This window comes from Paramormyrops kingsleyae, unplaced genomic scaffold (assembly GCF_048594095.1).
Source record: "Paramormyrops kingsleyae isolate MSU_618 unplaced genomic scaffold, PKINGS_0.4 ups115, whole genome shotgun sequence".
NCBI lineage: Eukaryota > Metazoa > Chordata > Actinopteri > Osteoglossiformes > Mormyridae > Paramormyrops > Paramormyrops kingsleyae.
This window is the reverse complement of record NW_027326053.1, coordinates 68,296-87,926: the sequence shown is the minus strand read 5'-3', so window position 1 is coordinate 87,926 and position 19,631 is coordinate 68,296. Positions and strand designations below refer to the sequence as shown.

Sequence of the window (19,631 nt, the reverse complement as noted above, 5' to 3'; positions counted from 1 at the left end):
GTATATTTTTATTCGTTTGTTGACTGCTGTTTCTCATTGTAGGTGGTTTATTTTGTGGTAAAGTTTTGAAAAAAAAATGTTTTTAGTTCGGTTTGAGGCAATGGTGTTTGAGCCGCGTAAGCGTCTTTTTATGTATTGTTAAATGCGCAACGAATAGCTGTTTTTATGGGGGCCATTTTATGTTTTATGTGTTTCTTAAGTATGTGCACATATACGCAGTAAAAATAGAATGGAATAACCGTGTAGTTATCAATGAAATGGGACTTCTGCGGAAATGTAGTTTTATTCAGTCCATTTCTTTTGTATAGCGCACTGTTATAACATTAAATTGTGCGTAAGCGCTTTATAGTATCCCCGATCATACACACCTATGTTTTAACATGATATATTTCGTAGTGCAGCCGGTAAGTATTCGGCAGCAGTAAATAACGTGTAAATGGATAACATTAATTTTCGTACACAAGCGCAGAGCATGTTTTAAACGCTGTGTCTCTGTGTGTGGCATGCTTTTATATTTTATCATTTTTAATTACGATAGACGTATCTCTGGTTAAAGTTTATTTTCCTTTAGTAACATTTGGCCCATTGTGTAAGGTATACTTATGTGGCATACGACGTCGTCCTGGTAAAGGAAAAAGTAATGTATTTTGAAAAATTTAGCTCATGCTTGAAATGCTTCTGTGTCATTGAAATTTGATAATTTTTATTTCGTGGTTATTAAAACAAATGAAGCATAACGGCGCGCAAAGTTTCACTGTTATACTACTTGGTTAGTGTCGCAGTAGTAATTCTCTAGTTTTGTCTTTTAGAGTTTGGTTATGTTCTTTGTTAGGAAACTTTGTCTTTACTTGTATGTTAAAGGTTTGCTGCTCAATGAAAAGTTAAGTCTGTATAATTTAGCGTAAAGAAATAACTTCATAAAGTGGTAAGCTGATTAAACATTACTTCAGAATAGCCGTTTTTAGTGGCGACCATTTTGTGTCTTGGTTTCGCCTGAGGTAGGTTGACAGAAAGACGGGTACTTGTTTTTACCGGTTTGATTGGCTGACGTAAGTGACCACGCTCATCTGAAGCAAGGCTTGTCCTGTGCATTTTATTTCTGGATTTGGAAGAGGTAAGTCGCTACATATTCAATGCTTTTATTAGTTTGTTGACGCTTTGCTTTTTTTTAATTATAGGTGATTAATTTTGTGGTCGTCAGTTTTTTACAACATATTTTTGTTAGGTGTTGGGCAATAGTGTTTAAGCAGGGTAAGCCTTTGTTTAGGTAGTGAAATGCGCCACAGAGCTGTTTCTGTGGCGGCCATTTTAGGTGTGTTTTACATTTGCGCTTTACATTATCCTCGTTCTTGTACGCTTACGTTTTAAAGTAATATATTTTGTAAAGTAGCAGACAAGGATGTGGCAACAGTAAATCACGTGTAAGTGGTCAAAATTAATGTTGTTTCAGAAGCGCAAAGTATGTTTTAAACGCTGTGGCATGTCGTACTTTTCTGTTTTAACATTTATAATTACGGTAGATTTTTTTAAATTAAATTGTAATATTAAATGCGCCACAGAGCGGTTTCCGTGTCGGCCATTTTAGGTGTCTTGTTTTTGCTGAGCATGCGCACATGTACGGAATACAAGTCGTACATTTTGTATTTTTTTACTCTATGTCGTTTTGCACAGTCTTTAGATTGGTCAGGGTTTATTTCACTGCATGTTGTACTTGTTATATCTATGTATGTGACGAAGAATCTTAATATTGAAATCTTCAATGTGATCACTATCCGGTTATCAATTTACAATTAAATATACTTTTATTTGGTTCACAACATTAAATTGTCTGAAGGCGCTTTACTCTATCCCCATCTATGTAGCCATATATTTTAAAGTAACATATTTTGCAATGCAGCCGATAACGATTCGGCAGCAGTCCATTACGGTATTACCGTAAGTTGCATGCTAAACGTCCGTAGTGGTTACGTCGTAGTTATAGACCTGTAAAGTAAGGCAATGACTGCTTAGTTACTACTGCAGCAGTTCACGGTAAATACCGACAGAATTAACCGGCAAGGAGCCATGCCTGCGTGTTTAGGAACTGTAACAGTACGAAAACAGATACAGACCGGTGTGAAACAAATGTATGTGAGGCTGCATTACATCGCAGCGATGTTTGTAGGGTGCACTTTTGTCATTCTGCTCAGTCGATGTGAATTTACTGCGTATATTTTACAGTAAAAATGTAATATGTATTTTACTAGTAATGTAAGCCATTATGAAAGAAACTTGATGTTAAAGGACTGCTTGGAATGCTACAGTAAAAAAATGTTTGTGGTATCCATGTTTCGTATACTAATGAAATGTATACACATGTCAGTTAAGTCATACATCTTGTCTTTATAGACTTTCAAGAGGTCTGACGACAGAGGGATCAAAGGTGAATATTTTGAAGCTGCTGTCTACCACCAGTTGTTTGAGAATGACTGTGGAGAAGGTTTCAAATGTACATGGTGTTTTCAATAAAGACTGACTATTGAGAAATGTTGATGCTATGAAAGTCGTCTGTCACTTTTCTCTACAGATTTCTGCTGGAGAAAGACATTTCCAAGGAGAAAGTGATAAACGGTATGCTTTGTGCACTTGGAGAAGTTAGCATTGCCACTACATCAGTTAGCTATAGAAATAGAAGCTTAATATGTTAGTTGTTAAAATCTTATCTATCTGATTCAAGGTAACCCAGGGTTTTGGGTTACAATTTACTACCTGGAAGACTATTCCATACTTCAGCAGTATGCTCTAAATGCATTTGCTATAGGAAGAGAAGCATAGTATTTTATAGGTAATTGTTATTGTTTAATATGTTATAGTTGTTAATCTTATCTAGGTCTGATTTAAAGGAACGTACGGTTTTAGTTTGTGCTACACTAGTACGAAGACTTTTCTGTACTGTAGGTACATGCTGTGTAAAAAAAAAAAGTGCTTACTTAAATTCAATTTAAAACATAAAAATTAACAGAGTTGTTTATGCAACAGGACATTGAATATATAGTGGCAGAGGTGCTTTTTCCCCAATATGGTAAATGGCCATGATATTGATTTTAAGGTATATTTGTGTCTGTGAGATTAGTAATTTGTAGCATTTGTAATAAATTGCATTGTAGTGACAGGAAAAATTGAAATACATGTGAGAAACCCATCAGTTAGTGTTGAGGTGAAGCTTGTGTAATATTGTTTTGCAGTGTGACTTCACAGGTAAGTGTGTCATTTTAACAATGAAAGTCATGTGAGAGATTGATTGTAGGATAAGGATTGTAATGCTTCATAAAATGTTTAGTGTGTAAATTGTGGTTTACTGTCCAGACACTTCAATATTGATTTAGCTGCATCACTGTTTCTAAGTAGCTGAGATATAGAACATAGTTCTCACAGAAAAACAGCATTGTAATTGCTTTAAGTAATGCATATCAATTAAACTTAGTTTTGTGATAACTGATAATTACTGAGTCACCACACACTGCACAACCATAAAATATCTTCTACATGTAACCCATATGGAACACTGTTGGGAACTGGCAGAAGAGAAGACGCTATGAAGTTCCATCCAAGGAGGAACAACTTGACAGATGCATCATTAAAGCATTTCATAAAATGTTTATTGTGTAAATTGTGGTTCACTGTCCATACACTTCAATATTAATTTAGCTGCATCACTGATTCTAAGTAGCCGAGTTGTGTTAGTGTACATAGTTCTCACAGAAGAACAGCATTGTAATTGTTTTAATACATATCAATCAAAATTAGTTTTGTGATAACTGATAATTACTGAGTCACCACACACTGCACGACCATAAAATGTCTTCTACATGTAACCCGTATGGAACACTGTTGGAAACTGGCAGAAGAGAAGATGCTATGAAGTTACATCCAAGGAGGAACAACTTGACAGATGCATCATTCGAGCAGTTGTTCGAGGTGGTACTTTGCTGAGGGTAACTCAGTGGTACCTTGCTTGGGGATTTGAACCTGTGATTTTAAATTACAAGTGTACATCCCTAGCTATTAGGACGTATAATTGAGATGTCAGTGCAAAGTAAGGTTGTAAGCAGGTGTGCCTTGTGTTGTGTCCCCCCCCTTGTTCATTTGCAGATGCCTCGCACCAAGGCGTCCAAGCGTTCAGCAGCAGCGAAGAAGAGGCTGATGGACCGGCGGCGAGCTGCTGATAGTTTTGATGTGGCTATGACTGATGACGGGGTTACGTCTTTTCCCCCCTACCGGAATACCAAAAAGATCACGACTGTGACTTTCCCGACGAGCCACGACCAACAACCTGAGCAGGCCGCACAGCCGCGGCCTGACTCTGTCATGGCTATGACTGACGGGGTTATTTCTTTTCCCCCCTACTGGAATACCAAAAAGATCCTGACTGTGACTTGCCCGACGAGCCATGACCACCAGGTTCCCACCCTGGGTGCCATTTGTAGGACTGATGACAATTTGTTTATACCTTCTCTTTATAAAGACAAGGCTTTGACTGATGACGAGGTTTTGCAGCCGCCTCAAAAAAGAAAGGCTGCAGCTATATTACCATCCATGCGACCATCTATATTACCATCCATGCGACCATCTAATTCTTTGGCAATTCCTCTGGCAAACTCCTTGGCAATTCCTCTGGCAATTCCTCTGGCAATTCCTCTGGCAATTCCTCTGGCAAACTCCTTGGCAATTCCTCTGGCAAAACCCTTGGCAAAATTTGAATGTACCGTTGATCAAGAGCAGCATCTGAACCCTGTAAATATCTGTGCATCTCCTCATTTTCCTCAGGCACGTACTGTGAGAGGCTCCTTCCATCAAGGACACCCACAATTTGGTGTTAACAGGAACAAGCAATGTGTTGCTAATAGTTTGATTGCCATACTAATGTGTAAGATAAAGAACGTTTTAAGCTGGTCAGTCACAGACATTGATCAAGTACTGCTGAATGGAGATGACCTCTACACTACCATCAGAGATGCTGGGAGAATTCAAGATGCTTCTGGGTATCTGTTTGTGAGAGATCTACCAACTGAGTACACATTGAATGGTGATAAATTTGAAATAAACTACCATGATGACATGTTTGTTGGCTTGTTTGGTGTGAGCGAATATGGAGATATGTGCAACATTCTCATGTCAGCTGATCAAGCGGTAAGAAAAGTATTCTCACAGTATGATGCATGTCTTTTTACTCTTAAAGTTAATACATGTGCCATCATTAAGCAAGGGTCATGGTATGTGGTGATCGACTCCCATTCCCGACGAGGAGATGGAGCAAGCGATGCATCAGGCAGAAGTATATTGGTGTACCACTTTACCATAGATTCTTTGCTAGACCATGTGAATACCCTAGGACTGTCTTTAGATGCAACAGGGGAACAGTTTGAGATTACAGCTGTGAGTGTGACCAGTCGAAGCATCCTGCACCAGCATCCAGATGGTAACTCCTCAGTCACCAGTCTCAACCAGCCTACCAGCATGTCAGACCATCCAGACGGTGACTCCTCAGTGACCAGAGTCCAGCAGTTTGCCAGCATGTCAGAGAGCGAATATGGTGTGGTAAGGCCAAATGTGACAGACGATGCAGAACCTGAGGTTGATATGCATGTGAGTAATGAAGGTGATGTAGTATTTATCAGTGAGTTATGCAGTGAGCAGTTTTTGTTCAGTCCTTTGACAACACAGCAGCAAAGAAGCCTTTCCTGTAAGCTTGGTGTGGTGTACATTGATCATGGTGATGTAAACATGGCTGCACAGTTTCCAATGGGTGACCCTTGCAGAATGGTGCCTATTACTGGTGATGGTAACTGCTTTTTCAGATCTCTGGCTTTTGCTATTACTGGAAATGAGAAAGAACACAGGAAAATTAGACGTGCTGTTGTTGGTCACATACTAAAAAATCAATCCAGGTATGTTGCTTGTCTTAGGGAAGGTCACTCTTCTGTCACTGAGTATGTCACTGCATCACGGATGAAATATGTTGGTACTTGGGCATCTGAGGTAGAGATTCAAGCTGCTGCTGATCTGCTTGGTGTGCATATTTTCACATACTCCAATAACAAATGGTTGAAGTACTCCACATGTATTGGTTCTGATCCGAGAGGTATATACCTGAAACATTGTAATGAGTCACACTATGAGGCTGTAACTTGTGTGAAAGGGCGTGATACTGAGAGTTGTGCCACACGATGCTCTGAAATTCACAACACACCATCTGAAATGGCATCAAGTCGACGAAAACTGGAACGAGGCAAAAGACGGTATGAAGAAAGTATGGTGTACAAGGAGGAACAACTTGAGAGAAGCATAAAGCGCTACCATGAGGATGAAGTGTACAGAGAACATGTGAAACAGTCAAGTGTAAGTAAGTATGCAACAGACTTAGGTCACCGCAAACATATACAGCAGTCAAGTGTGAGTAAGTATGCGACAGATAATGAACATAGGCAACGTGTGCAGCAGTCGAGTGTGAGCAAGTATGCGACAGATAATGAACATAGGCAACGTGTGCAGCAGTCAAGTGTGAGCAAGTATGCGACAGACACTGAACACAGGCAACGTGTGAAGCAGTCAAGTGTGATTAAGTATGCAACAGACACTGAACACAGGCACCGTATGAAGCAGTCAAGTGTGCAGAAGTATGCAACTGACATTGAACACAGGCAACGTGTAAAAGACTTTATGGTTAGTAAGCATGCCACAAATGAAAGTTACAGAGAAGCTGTGAAGAAACAGAAATTTGAAGCCTACCATTGTAATCCAGTATACCAATCAGCTCAGAAGCAAAGTTGCAGTAATAGATATAAGACAGATAGCTGTTATGCCACCGCAGTGAAAAGCAGAAATACTGGAAAACGGAGTAAAGAGAAGGATAACAGAAAAGACATTAAGTATGTGATTAAACAGTTTAGACAGAAAATAACTAAAGGCCCAGAATACATTTGTTCAGTGTGTCATCGAATGCTATTTAAATACCAAGTTCTGATTTGCAAGAAAGATGAGTACTTCAAAAAATCACAGGCAATTGCGTTAGTGGCATCACAGTGTATAACTGAGACATACTTGCATAATTGTGTAGATATGTGTTCTGATGATTGTAGCAGTGTTATTGGCCCTAGAGGTTCCTTGTGGATCTGCCACACGTGTCACAGAAAGATTCTTGATGGAAAACTGCCAGCAGAGAGTGTTGCAAACAATCTAGCTTTAGACCCAGTCCCTGTAGAGTTACAGCGTCTAAATTCACTGGAACAGCATCTGATTGCTATACATATTCCTTTCATGAGAATTGTTTCTTTGCCAAAAGGTGGACAAAATGGTGTTCATGGTCCTGTGACTTGTGTCCCATCTAGTGTTCCAAATGTAGCTGAAGTTTTACCAAGAGTCAACAATGATGACCTTATGATACGTGTAAAGTTGAAGCGGAAGTTAACTTACAAAGGGCATTACAAATATGAATTTGTGCATCCAGAAAAAATAAAGAAGGCTTTGGTGTATCTTACAGAGAATAACAAATTTTACAGCAATGTGGAGTTCAACAATGACTGGATCAATCCCCTGCAGAAAACTAAAGAAATACCTGGTGATGTAAGTGACATACATGCAAATGAAGACTGTAATGAAAATAACATGGAGGATGAGGAAATGGATGAAACTCTGCAGGATAGACAACAACATGGCATGTATATGGATACGTGTCTTCAACCTGTAGACATAGCACAAGAGATCTTGGATCAGCACTTTGATGGAATCATGTCTATGGCACCTGCAGAAGGAAACAATCCAGTGAGGCTTCTAACTGATGAGTCAAATGAAGCTAAATGTTTTCCAGTCCTTTTCCCAAAAGGAACAGGTACTTTTCATGACAGAAAGAAGGAAAAACTGACACTGTGTAGGTATTTAAATACAAGAATTCTTAATGCAGATGGACGTTTTGGAAAAAACTTAGACTATATATTTTATGGGCAGTATTTGTCTGAGCTTCAGCAGGTTGTGTCAAATGTGTCAATTGCTGTGAGAAAAGGCTATGATGCACGGGATAGGTGTCCTGTCACATCAGAAACTTTGACAAATAAGGAGTCTCTACAAAAGATGTTCAATTTTGATGAAGGTTATAAATTTCTAAGACCAATCAGAGGCACCCCTGTTTTTTGGCAAAGTGTTCAGAAAGATTTGTTTGCGATGGTAAGACAGCTTGGTATTCCCACATGGTTTTGCTCCTTTTCTTCAGCTGATTTACGTTGGACAGAACTGATGACAGCAATCTTCAAACAAGACGGCATAGATGCATCAAGTGCTGAGCTCGACTGGTCAGAAAGGTGTGCACTGTTGAAAAACAATCCTGTGACAGCTGCTAGAATGTTTGACTATCGATTCCACTGCTTTCTGAAAGATGTCATAATGTCAGAAGCACAACCCATTGGCAAAATACTTGACTATTTCTACAGAATAGAATTTCAGCAACGGGGATCACCTCACACTCACTGTTTGTTTTGGGTGGAAGATGCACCTAAGGTTGGCAAAGATGATGAAGATGAAGTATCAGCTTTCATTGATCACTATGTGACATGTGAAATGCCAGAGGGTAATGATGAAATGCATGAAATTGTATGTAGTGTACAGCAACATAGTAAGAAGCACTCAAAAACATGCAAGAAAAAAGGGAAAACTTGTAGATTCAATTTCCCACGTCCTCCAAGCAACAGAACATTTGTGTCATCATGCAAACTTGGAGATGGTGAGACAGACGGACAGCCCCTGAAAAAAGAGGTAGCAGATGCTATAATGAAAAAAGTGAAGGATGCTGTTCTAAACCCTGAGGCCAACTATGACTCTGTTGATTGCTTATTTAGTACAATTGGTATCAGTCAGGAAATATTTGAAGCTGCGTACTCAAGAATCACAAAGAAAACTACCATTGTTCTTAAGAGGAGACCATGTGAAGTGTGGGTGAACCAATATAACAGAGACCTTTTACGCTGTTGGAATGCAAACATGGACATTCAGTTTGTGGTTGATGCATATTCATGTATTGTGTACATCATTTCTTATATTTCCAAAGCTGAGAGAGAGATGGGACTGCTACTGGCAAATGCTCAGAAAGAGGCCACCCAGCAAGGTAACCTTGATGCAAAAGAAGCTCTTCGGCAACTTGGCAGTGTTTTCCTACACAATCGTGAAGTTTCAGCTCAAGAAAGTGTTTATCGTCTGACTAACATGAGGTTGAAAGAGGGATCACGGAAGGTGCAGTTTATCCCAACTGGAGAAAATGTGGTAAAAATGAGCCTTCCATTGAACATCATACGGAAGAAAGCTGAGTGTGAGAATGATGATGAACAAGGAATTTGGATGAACAGTATCACTGATAGATATAAAGCCAGACCAGAAACAGAAGTGTTTGCAGGAATGTGCCTGGCGAGATTTGCATCTGAGTACAGAATACTATGTAAGTCTCAAAGCTCATGCCCTGGAAGTGTGCAGTTGGACAGAAAATTAGGATTTGTGAAAAAAAGGACACGCACAGATGCAGCTGTTGTTCGGTATGCTCGCTTTTCACCCACAAAGGATCCAGAAAAATATTACCACAGCATTTTGCAACTTTTTCTGCCACATTATTTCGATGCACAGTTAAAACCTTCTACTTTTGGCACTTACCAGGAATTCTATGAGATTGGTTGTGTTAAGTTTCTTGATGATGAATTGCATTCAGTGAAACTGGTTGTGGAGTCAAACATGTCAAGTTTTGAAAAGGAATCACGTGCAATAGACAAAGCTCAGGAAGATCTACAGCTGCATGGTGCATTGGAAGATGCTTGGGCAGAGATTTGTCCAGAGACTGAACGTGAACGGTTAGAGTGTCTTGCCGGCAAATCCAACATTACACCAGAAATGAGAGAACAACGTGATGAGATACCAGATTTGTTACCAAGACTGAGTCGCTATATGTTGCATGACAATCCTTGTGGTATGTCCAAGCAGGAAGCCTTGGCTTTGCTTCGCTCACTGAATAACAAGCAATCTGAGATCTTTTACAAAATACGAAACTGGTGCTTACAGAAGGCACGTGGTGAAAACCCAGAACCATTTCATGTATTCATATCTGGACCTGGAGGTGTGGGCAAGTCTGTCTTGATCAAAGCAATACAGTATGAGGCAGCTCATATCTTGCGTCAGTTGTCACATAATCCAGATGAGGCCCATGTGTTACTGACTGCTCCAACTGGAGTTAGTGCTTACAACATAAAAGCTGCAACGATACACACCTGTTTCCATATTGCAACAGATGTAAAGTTGCCATATGAACCACTTGGAGATGAAAAAATAAATTCATTGAGAGCTGAACTGGGAAACCTGCAGATATTGATTATAGATGAAATTTCAATGGTTGATCACAAGCTGCTTGCGTATATTCATGGCAGATTAAGACAAATCAAACAAATTGGAGATTATTCTGCTTTTGGAAATGTTTCAATCATTGCTGTTGGAGATTTCTACCAGCTTTGTCCTGTGAAAGGGAAAGCTTTGTATACTAAGGGTAAAGGTGTGAATCTATGGCAGAATCATTTTGCTATGGTGGAGCTGACTGAAATTATGAGACAGAAAGATATGGAGTTTGCACAGTTGCTGAATCGACTAAGGAAACGCAAAAGGGGTGATGCAATGCTGGAGGAAGACATCGCTATGCTGAAACAATGTCTGACAGGCGAAGGACAAGACAGTACTGCTCTTCATATTTATGCAACCAATGACGAAGTTGATCAGCATAACTACCGTATGCTGCGGAATATATGCTCAGACCATGTCATCATTCATGCACAGGATTTTGAAAGGGTTGCTGCAACTGGCAGACTGGAAAGGAAACATGGACATCATGCCAATGTTCAGAAGACATGTCTCCTAGAATCACTACATGTAGGTGTCAATGCACGAGTAATGCTGCTGAAAAACATTGATGTTTCAGACGGCCTGGTAAATGGTGCATTTGGTACAGTCAGTGACATCTGCTTTGATACTGATGAGGATTTTCCATCAGAGATATACATCACGTTTGATAACGAAGCAGCTGGAAAGTTGCTCAGAGGAAAGAAGCCATGCCTAAAAGCAGGGTTGGACAAAGCTACACGAATCAAACCAGAGGAGGAGAGAGTGACAAACAGTGGTGGAACACGACGGCAGTTTCCGTTGAAATTAGCTTGGGCTTGTACAGTACACAAAGTACAAGGTCTGACAGTGGATAAGGCTGTTGTATCACTAAAGAAGATATTTGCAGCTGGACAAGCGTATGTAGCATTAAGCCGTGTGACTTCTCTGGAAGGCCTCATAATAGAAGACTTTAAGGAGACTGCTATATATGCAAAACAAGACATTGAGACTGCAATGCAAAGCATGCCTGTGTTTATTGAGCCTGTCATGGAAGTGCCATCATCATGCAAAATTCTCCTACATAATGTTGAAGGACTTACATGTCACCTGGATGACCTAAAGCAAGACAGAAGGTATATGGAAGCTGATATCATCTGCTTGACAGAGACATGGTTAAATTTGGAGGAAGACACAGAAGATGTACAGCTGCCTGGATTTTCATACCATGGGAAGCCCAGACATCAGGCATATGATGGTAGTGATGCTATCTTTGCAGAACTGAAGAAGCAACAACATGGTGGTGTGGGTTTGTATTATAAAGAACATACCAACTGTACTGTGACTGATGTGCAGTGTGTCAACATTGAGTGTGTGCAGTTCAGTGTGGGCCTACTAAGAACAACAGTCTTCGTACTATACAGACCACCCTCGTATAATCTGACAATCTTTCAGAAGAACCTGATGCAGTTGATCACTCGGTTGGACAGTGTGGAAGGTGGGAAAATCATCATGGGCGACTTCAATGAAAATCTTTTGCATGTAAGTACAATTGCTAATTTTATGGAAGAACATGGGTATGCTCAACTTGTCAAAGAAGCAACCACTGGGAAAGGCACTTTGATTGATCATGTGTATGTGAAAGACATTGTGACTAACAGCATCTCTGTTTCAGTAATGCCGACGTATTTCAGCCATCATGAATGTGTAGTGCTACATTATCTATAAGAAACTGTATAAAAAAACAAAAAAAATTGTCATGCAGTAAATCATTTGGCAGTAAGTACAATTGCTAATTTTATGGAAGAACATGGGTATGCTCAACTTGTGAAAGAAGCAACCACTGGGAAAGGCACTTTGATTGATCATGTGTATGTGAAAGACATTTTGACTAACAGAATTTTTGTTTCAGCAATGCCGACGTATTTCAGCCATCATAAATGTGTAGTGCTACATTATCTATAAGAAACTGTATGAAAGATATTATCAGTAAGAAACATAAATTTTGTGCTGCAGGGAGGGAGGCTGGCACTGCGACTGGGGCTGTGGCTGTCCTAAGGGGGGGTTGGCAGGGAGGTTTGTCCTGGTGCCAAGCTTTAGGGGTTAGGCCTGGGGCTAGCCATCAGTAGCTACCACTGGGGTTGCCAGTAGGCTGTGGGGGGCTAGGACTGGGGCTGGCCTTCAGAAGGCTGCAACTGGGCCTCAGAGTTTAGCAGTGGAACTGGTGTTTCAGGGCTTGGCATTTAGCCTGAGGCTGATGTTGGGCTTTGGGGGTTGGGGTCAACCTTGAGGTGACTGCTGCTGGGCCTGCAGTCTGGCACCATGCTTTAGGGGGCTGTGGCTGAGCTTCAGTGAGCTGGCACTAGGGCTGAGGCAGGGGTGACTAAGGCTGGACATGGCAGCCTGTTGCTGGGGAGTAGTCTGAGGTGGGCTGATTGGGTTACCATTAGGCATAGGACTAAGGTTACGGGAGGGTCACTAGAGCTAGGCATAAGGCGGCTAGGATGGGGCACCTGGTACTGGGGGTTGGTGTGGGGGCTAGTGGAAGATTAGGACAGAGCAAGCAATGTAGGCTTTGAAAAGGGAGGTAATGTGCTCTGTGAAGTACCTCACAACAGCAGTATCCCAAAATTTTGAAATGCTATAAATGAAAAAAAAGGAATTTTAGATATCCTGCAATATAATTGACTATTCATAAAAATTATTCTTGCGTACATAGAAATTCTATGTTGTGGGCCAGTACAGTGCACTGAACCTCTTTACAAAGCACCACACCTTTCAAAAATGTAAATGTGTAGTTTTGTATATAACATATTAGCTACCACTAAGCATAGGCTAATCTTAGGACAGGGGTGTTGGGCTTCAGCTTCTGGGACAGGGGGCCTAGGGTTAGGGCTGGGGCTGGGCGGGAAGCAGGGGAGGATGGGGCACCTGGCACTGGGGGTGGGGGTAGGGGCTAGTGGAAAATTAGCACAGAGGACGCGACATGGGCTTGGAAAAGGGAGGTAATGTGCTCTGTCAAGTGCCTCACAACAGCAGTATGCCAAACTTGTTGATGGTATGAATTTTCCACAAAAACATAAACAATTTTAGATGTCGTGTCATATAATTGACTATTCATGAAATGCATTGTTGCCTATATTGAAATGTTGTGTTGTGGGCCAGTACAGTGCACTGAACCTCTTTACACAGCACCACACACTTGGAAAATGTAAATGTGTAGTTGTTTATATAACATAGAATATATAATTACAATGAATTAAATGTAAGGAAATGAAGAAGTACCATCAGATGTAGACAGTACCAAACTAATGTCTTGTACTGCAAAACATGCTAAAAAGACATAGAATTTCACAGAGCAAGGCTTCAATTGAAAAGAATGGTGAAAGGGCGAACAGGCACAGACATCTATGGGCTAAGGTAAGACCATATACTAACGTATGTCTGTATAGTGTTGTACAGTGTACTTTCACACTCTAAAAGGAAATGTTGGACATATGTACACTGACTGTATTATGGTAACATGTATATGATGCAATTTTTGGAGTAATGTGTATGTTTTGTGTGTTTCTTCAAACAGCTAAAATGAAGTAACACTAAACAGTCATACATGTGCATGACCTAAAATCTAAGTGGGAAAGCTGGGCAGTGTGTGTGAGACATTCATCTAGACACAGTGGATGTGCCATGACTGGGTGGGCAAAGCAAAGGTGCGTGAGTGACAGTTTCTCACTTAACATGGGCATGTTATTTAAAACATACCAGTTTGCAGTGTATGAGCTTATAAATTGGGTAACTAAGTATTGTCAGAAATCCCTACTACATTGTTATATTTCAGATTTTAACCTGCCTTCTCCTATGTATAACCTCAGGTCACTAAGGCACAACTGTCATGTGCTTCCCTGATGATCAAGCTAAGGCACATCTCTCTGTTGAAGCTCTGCTATACTGCATCCTCCATCATACAGCTGTACATTGGGAGTGTGACACATCACACTTAATGCTACATGACCAGAGGACCAGGCACTGACCTTGTGAGTTTGCCTTTTTCAGAGGTTTCTTCCTCTTTGGTGTACTTCTAGTTTTACTCTGTCAGTGTTTGTCTAACTTACATAGCAGTTTATGCTTTTAATCTTTTAATCTTTTCCAGTGCCTGCTGTTGATGACACTGACCCCATGCCCACCACATCAAGTTTCGTTAACACATCACACTGCCTAGTACATTGGAACAATCAGATGGGCTGGCCTGGTGAGTTTACCTCTTTGAAAGATTATTTTGTCTGTGAAGTAGTTTTACTTTACATCTGCAAGTGTCTGATTGGCTGACATGCAACTTTCTGGTTTTACTCTCTTTTCCAGTGCCTTATCTTCATATCAGTGACACCATACTCACCACATCAAGTTTCCCTGCGCCCATTTTGTCGACAAGCAAAGCGTTCTCTAAAGAACTCAGAGACTGCACACAGACAGTATGAACTACACACAGATACCTGAAGTGAAATGCACCAGAAATCATCTCCACACACTATAGTCTGACAGCAAAGGTACTTTGAGTAAAATGTGCTGTTGCTTGTGGATGTTTATTGCTATGATGTCTCACAATTTTTTTTGTAGTATTTATTGAGTTATTTTCACTTTTACTCTGCAATAACAAAACATTAATGATGTGTTGTAACAGTTCTGTACTACATAATATGTTATGTAATTTAGAGTCATGATGCCATGGTTAAATTGATGTCAAAATAACGATCCAGCTTTGTTTGTGATGCCTGTGTTGACTTACACTAAATTGTATATTCAAAAGAAGATTGCCATGTTGGGAGTTTTGTAGTATATATATATGAGTACTACTATCACACTTTGTGGTCTTTATACACTGTTTATGTAAGAATGGTATGCACATCATATGCAAAATATTATGTCAATTGTGCTGGCTCAACTATTGTGGCCTCAATGTACTTTATCAGCCTCCTGAAACAATAACACAAACCTAAATGTTTGGCTAAGACAAATGTAGTTAATTGCAATTTTACAATGTGTATAATGTGTTTTCCATTATGTCTCTAATGAATAATAATAAATATTATAATCATTAATACAGTCATCATTCTTAAGCATGTTACATACACATGTAAATGTCAGAATACATTTCAATTACAGTAGGTGAAACAGGCAGTAAAGGAAATACACATAGAAAAAGTATTACAATGTCATGAGCAACATTTAATGAAAAACATACTACACTATAATGACACTATATAGTAAATGGCCATAATGTATAATATTAGCCTGCTGTATGCATGCAGTCCCTGGTGTGGCAGTTTGACTACTGCCATTAGTAAAAGCAGCCTTAGTACACCAACATAGGATTGAATATAGAACCCTTTGGTGAAGTGCCTCAGCCCAAAACAATGTGTGGTTTGTGTCAGATGGTCTAAGTAGTCGGTAGAAATAGGCACCTGCATACCTAATATTTTAAGTCTGGATCATACAAGTTAAGCTTACTTTATAGTACCTCAGTGAACACATGCTGTCTTGTATATTAAAAACAACAGTGGCTTACTCCATTTGTAAAGTATTCTTCTAGACATGAGAAGCCCTGTAAGAATTGAATGGCATTAATGAAAGAGAGGACGAACTCCACCTGCTGGCTAGTCTATAAAAAAAAAAATCCAAAAATTGCAATATAAATAGAGCACCATCTCCACCTACTGGCCAATTTAATACAAAAAAGTGAAAAATCGGCTATATATACTGCCTGGCTTATAAATCAAATCTGATAATTTTCTATAAATCAAATAGCAGAAAAATGAAAGGCGCTTAAGAAATATGGACTGACGTGAAGGGAAAGTAAACAATTCTTTGAAAGTATTATGAAGATTATTTCAGCTGAATTAGCCAAGGTAGGTATTAGACATATTAGGACAGTGGCTGTACCGCTCCTGTTTGACTGATCGCCACCAAACTTGGAAGGTCTGTCTGTAGTCCAGTGATACAGAAGTGAATCAAATTTTGTAAGGATCGGATGAAGCATGCCTGAGATTTAGCTGTTTGAATGAAATGGGAATGGAAATGGTGTGGCCAGCAGGTGGAGTCAGCGCTCCATTTTAGAAATGATAATAAATGCTTTCTGACCTTCTAATTTGTAAATGAAGTCTGATAATGTTGTATAAGGCAAATTGGTGAAAATTAAAAGGAAATTAAAAATATGGATGCAGGTGAAGGGAAAGGTAACAATTCTTTGAAGGTTATATGAGGAATAAGGACATTTCAGCTGAATCTGCTAAGGTGGGTCTTAGACATATATGGACAGTAGCTGTAGCGCCCCCATTTGACCGATCGGCACCAAAGTTGGAGGGTCTGTCTGAGATGCAGTGGTACATTAGTGGGTCAAATTTGGTGATGATCAGACGAAGTATGCCTCAGATTTAGCTGTTTGATTGAAATGATCATGGAAATGCTGTAGGTTCAGTATGGCTGGTGGCCATAGTGTACAGACAGGTCAATATATCTTTATAAATTATACATAAGGGCAGTGTCCTGATTGATCTACTACCAGATTGACCTACTTAGGCTGGACATTGCAGTAGTTACAGTAATATGTTATTTATTAAGTTTTTAAATATGACAAGGGAATGCAAATGACTATCATAGGACATTGCATATTGCTTGATTTGACATGACTCACAGAACTTGCAGGGCAAAAGATTTTAACCAGTAATATGTCACTGGATCAAAAATGAGATAAATGTAAGTTGAGCTGATTTTGCAGTTTATACAGTGATGTTATATTGCTGTAGCGCCCCCGTTTGACCGATCGGCACAAAATTTGGAGGGCCCTTCCCCAGTCATGTCCTACAGTACATATTAAAGTTTGGTGATGATTGGCTGAGGCATGCCTCAGATATAGCTGTCTGATTGAAATGGGTGTGGCACCGGTATGGTTTGGGTGCGGCTGGTGGCCATACCACATGGAAAGTTTCAGATTTTGTTAATATTTCTTTATAAGGACTGTCTCCTGATTAAAACGATCACAGAAATATGAAGGTTTGGTGAAAATCCAAGGAGGTTAAGAAAAAGTACTGTTTTAAGACTTTTACAAAATAGGCAAAAATGGCAAGAGATATGATGAAGTTCTTTATAATATTAAATTTGTCATGAGCTAATGGATAGCTTAAGCAACAATTGTCAATTTTATAATTAACAGTTCAGGAGAAATAGGCAGAAATGCGCTGTAGCGCCCCCATATGGCAGACTGACATGTCCTTTACAGGGTGGGCTCAGGGTCAGAGGACAAATGTACAACCCAAATTTGGTTTGGATTGCTCATTGTTTAGCCAGTCAAATGGCTGCTTGATTTTGATTGGCTAATGGTGGCCAGGATTTTACAACTAATGACTGCCATGATACATGTCTGACCTCAGGCTTGAACGTAGTACATATGTGCCAAATTTCAATTAGATTGGTCAAGGCAGTCAGGAGATATTGGCAGATTTTAGTTGTAGCTCCCCCTATTGACAAAACGTGGGCCGCATTGTATGTTGACCACATAATAGAGCAGGGAGGTAGGATTGTAAGTTTGGTTCAGGTAGGCTAAGGTAAGGAGAAGTTATAACAGTCAGACTGAAATAGGCCAAATTTAGGTGGGATTTGGGCATGGCTAGTGGCCATAAAATAGACAAATGTCTGACTTTCTTGAATATATTTTGATAAGCTCATTGGACTGATCGGTTTGACACCTCATTTGTCTGATTTGGTCCAATAGTGTAGGACTTGAAGGCAGAAGTCAGTTTCACAAATTATGCAAATTAGCAAAAAATCTAAGTAGGCGGAGCTTCATAGTCCAAATGGCAAGTTGGTAGAGCAAAGCTGTCTGTATCAGCAGAAAAAATAATTTCAATTGTAGGACTAATAGGACAGGAGATATGGACTGAAACGCATTGGGGGGCGCTAGAGCGCCCCCATCTGGCTGACAGGCCTGGGTCAGAGAATCTGAGTAGCGGGTAGGAATTGACATCATATTACCAAGTTTGGTTGGTCTAGCTCTTAAGGTTTAGGCTGTACATTCAGTTTTAGGGCGCGAAAAATAATAATAATAATAATAAAAGAGAAAAATCCTAAGAAAAACAATAATGGTCCATAAGGACTTCGTCCTTTGGACCCTTAATAAAAGAGAAAAATCCTAAGAAAAACAATAATGGTCCATAAGGACTTCGTCCTTTGGACCCTTAACAATAATGGTCCATAAGGACTTCGTCCTTTGGACCCTTAATAAAGATAACTGCAAGCAGTGACAATCGGGTCCAAAGCAAATGGACAGAAGCAATGAAGAGGAATGAAGTGAATGGCATAAGATTAGAAGTTCACTAATTATTGTAAATGAAGTACAGACTGTAATTGATGAGCAATGCATTTAAATAATCAGAAAATAGGAAATGCTACTATGAGATGATAACTAACATTTGAACATTACTGTAGAAATGTTTATCAAGGTACAATAAAGGGAAAAGGGTAGATGAGAAATAGAAGGGATATGTGGTGACTAGTTGTTGGAGAAATATTGCAATTGCTGCAGTGTACATAGGCTGAAGTAACATTGAAGTTTGATAGATTTCTAAAAGTTAAATGGCAGTAATATATGAGATTAAAAATATGGACTTAGATGAAGGGAAAGGTGATTAATATTTAAATGTTTAAATAAACAATAAGGAGATGTCAGCTGCATTAACCAAGGTTGGTCTTAGACATATTATGACGGTGGCTAAATTGGAAATGAAGTACAGACTGTAACGGATGGCCAATGCATTTAAATAGACAGAAAGTAGGAAAATGGTAGATGAGAAAGAACGGACATGTGGTGACTAGTTGTTGGAAAAAATTGAAATTGCTGCAGTGTACATCACTGAAGTTTGATAGATTTCTAAAAGTGAAATGGCTGGAAAATGAAAGCAATTTAATAATATGGACTGAGATGAGGGGAAAGATGATTAATTTTTAATATTTCATGAGAAATAAGCTAATTTCAGCTGCATTATCGAAGGTTGGTCTTAGACATGTTATGACATTGGCTAAATTGGAAATGAAGTACAGACTGTAACTGATGGCCAATGTTTTTAAATAGTCAGAAAAAGTAGAAAATGCTTCTATGATAAGATAATACCTGATATTTTGAACATTGACTTTGATATGTTGATTAAGGTACGATAAACGGAAGAGGGTAGATCAGAAACAGAAGGGACATGTGGTGACTAGCTGTT

The 19,631-nt window shown here is 39.5% G+C and overlaps 1 protein-coding gene across 1 annotated transcript; it reads left to right on the top strand.

The window, feature by feature from the left end:
- Positions 1-2,300: 2,300 nt before the first annotated feature.
- On the top strand, positions 2,301-12,432 carry LOC140586980 (uncharacterized). Its single transcript, XM_072708536.1, has 6 exons — positions 2,301-2,422; positions 2,567-2,610; positions 4,132-5,169; positions 5,449-5,625; positions 6,481-12,048; positions 12,391-12,432. Exons 3-6 carry the CDS (start codon positions 4,132-4,134, stop codon positions 12,430-12,432), a joined length of 6,825 nt encoding a protein of 2,274 aa, XP_072564637.1. The 5' UTR covers positions 2,301-2,422; positions 2,567-2,610.
- The last annotated feature ends 7,199 nt before the right edge of the window (positions 12,433-19,631 follow it).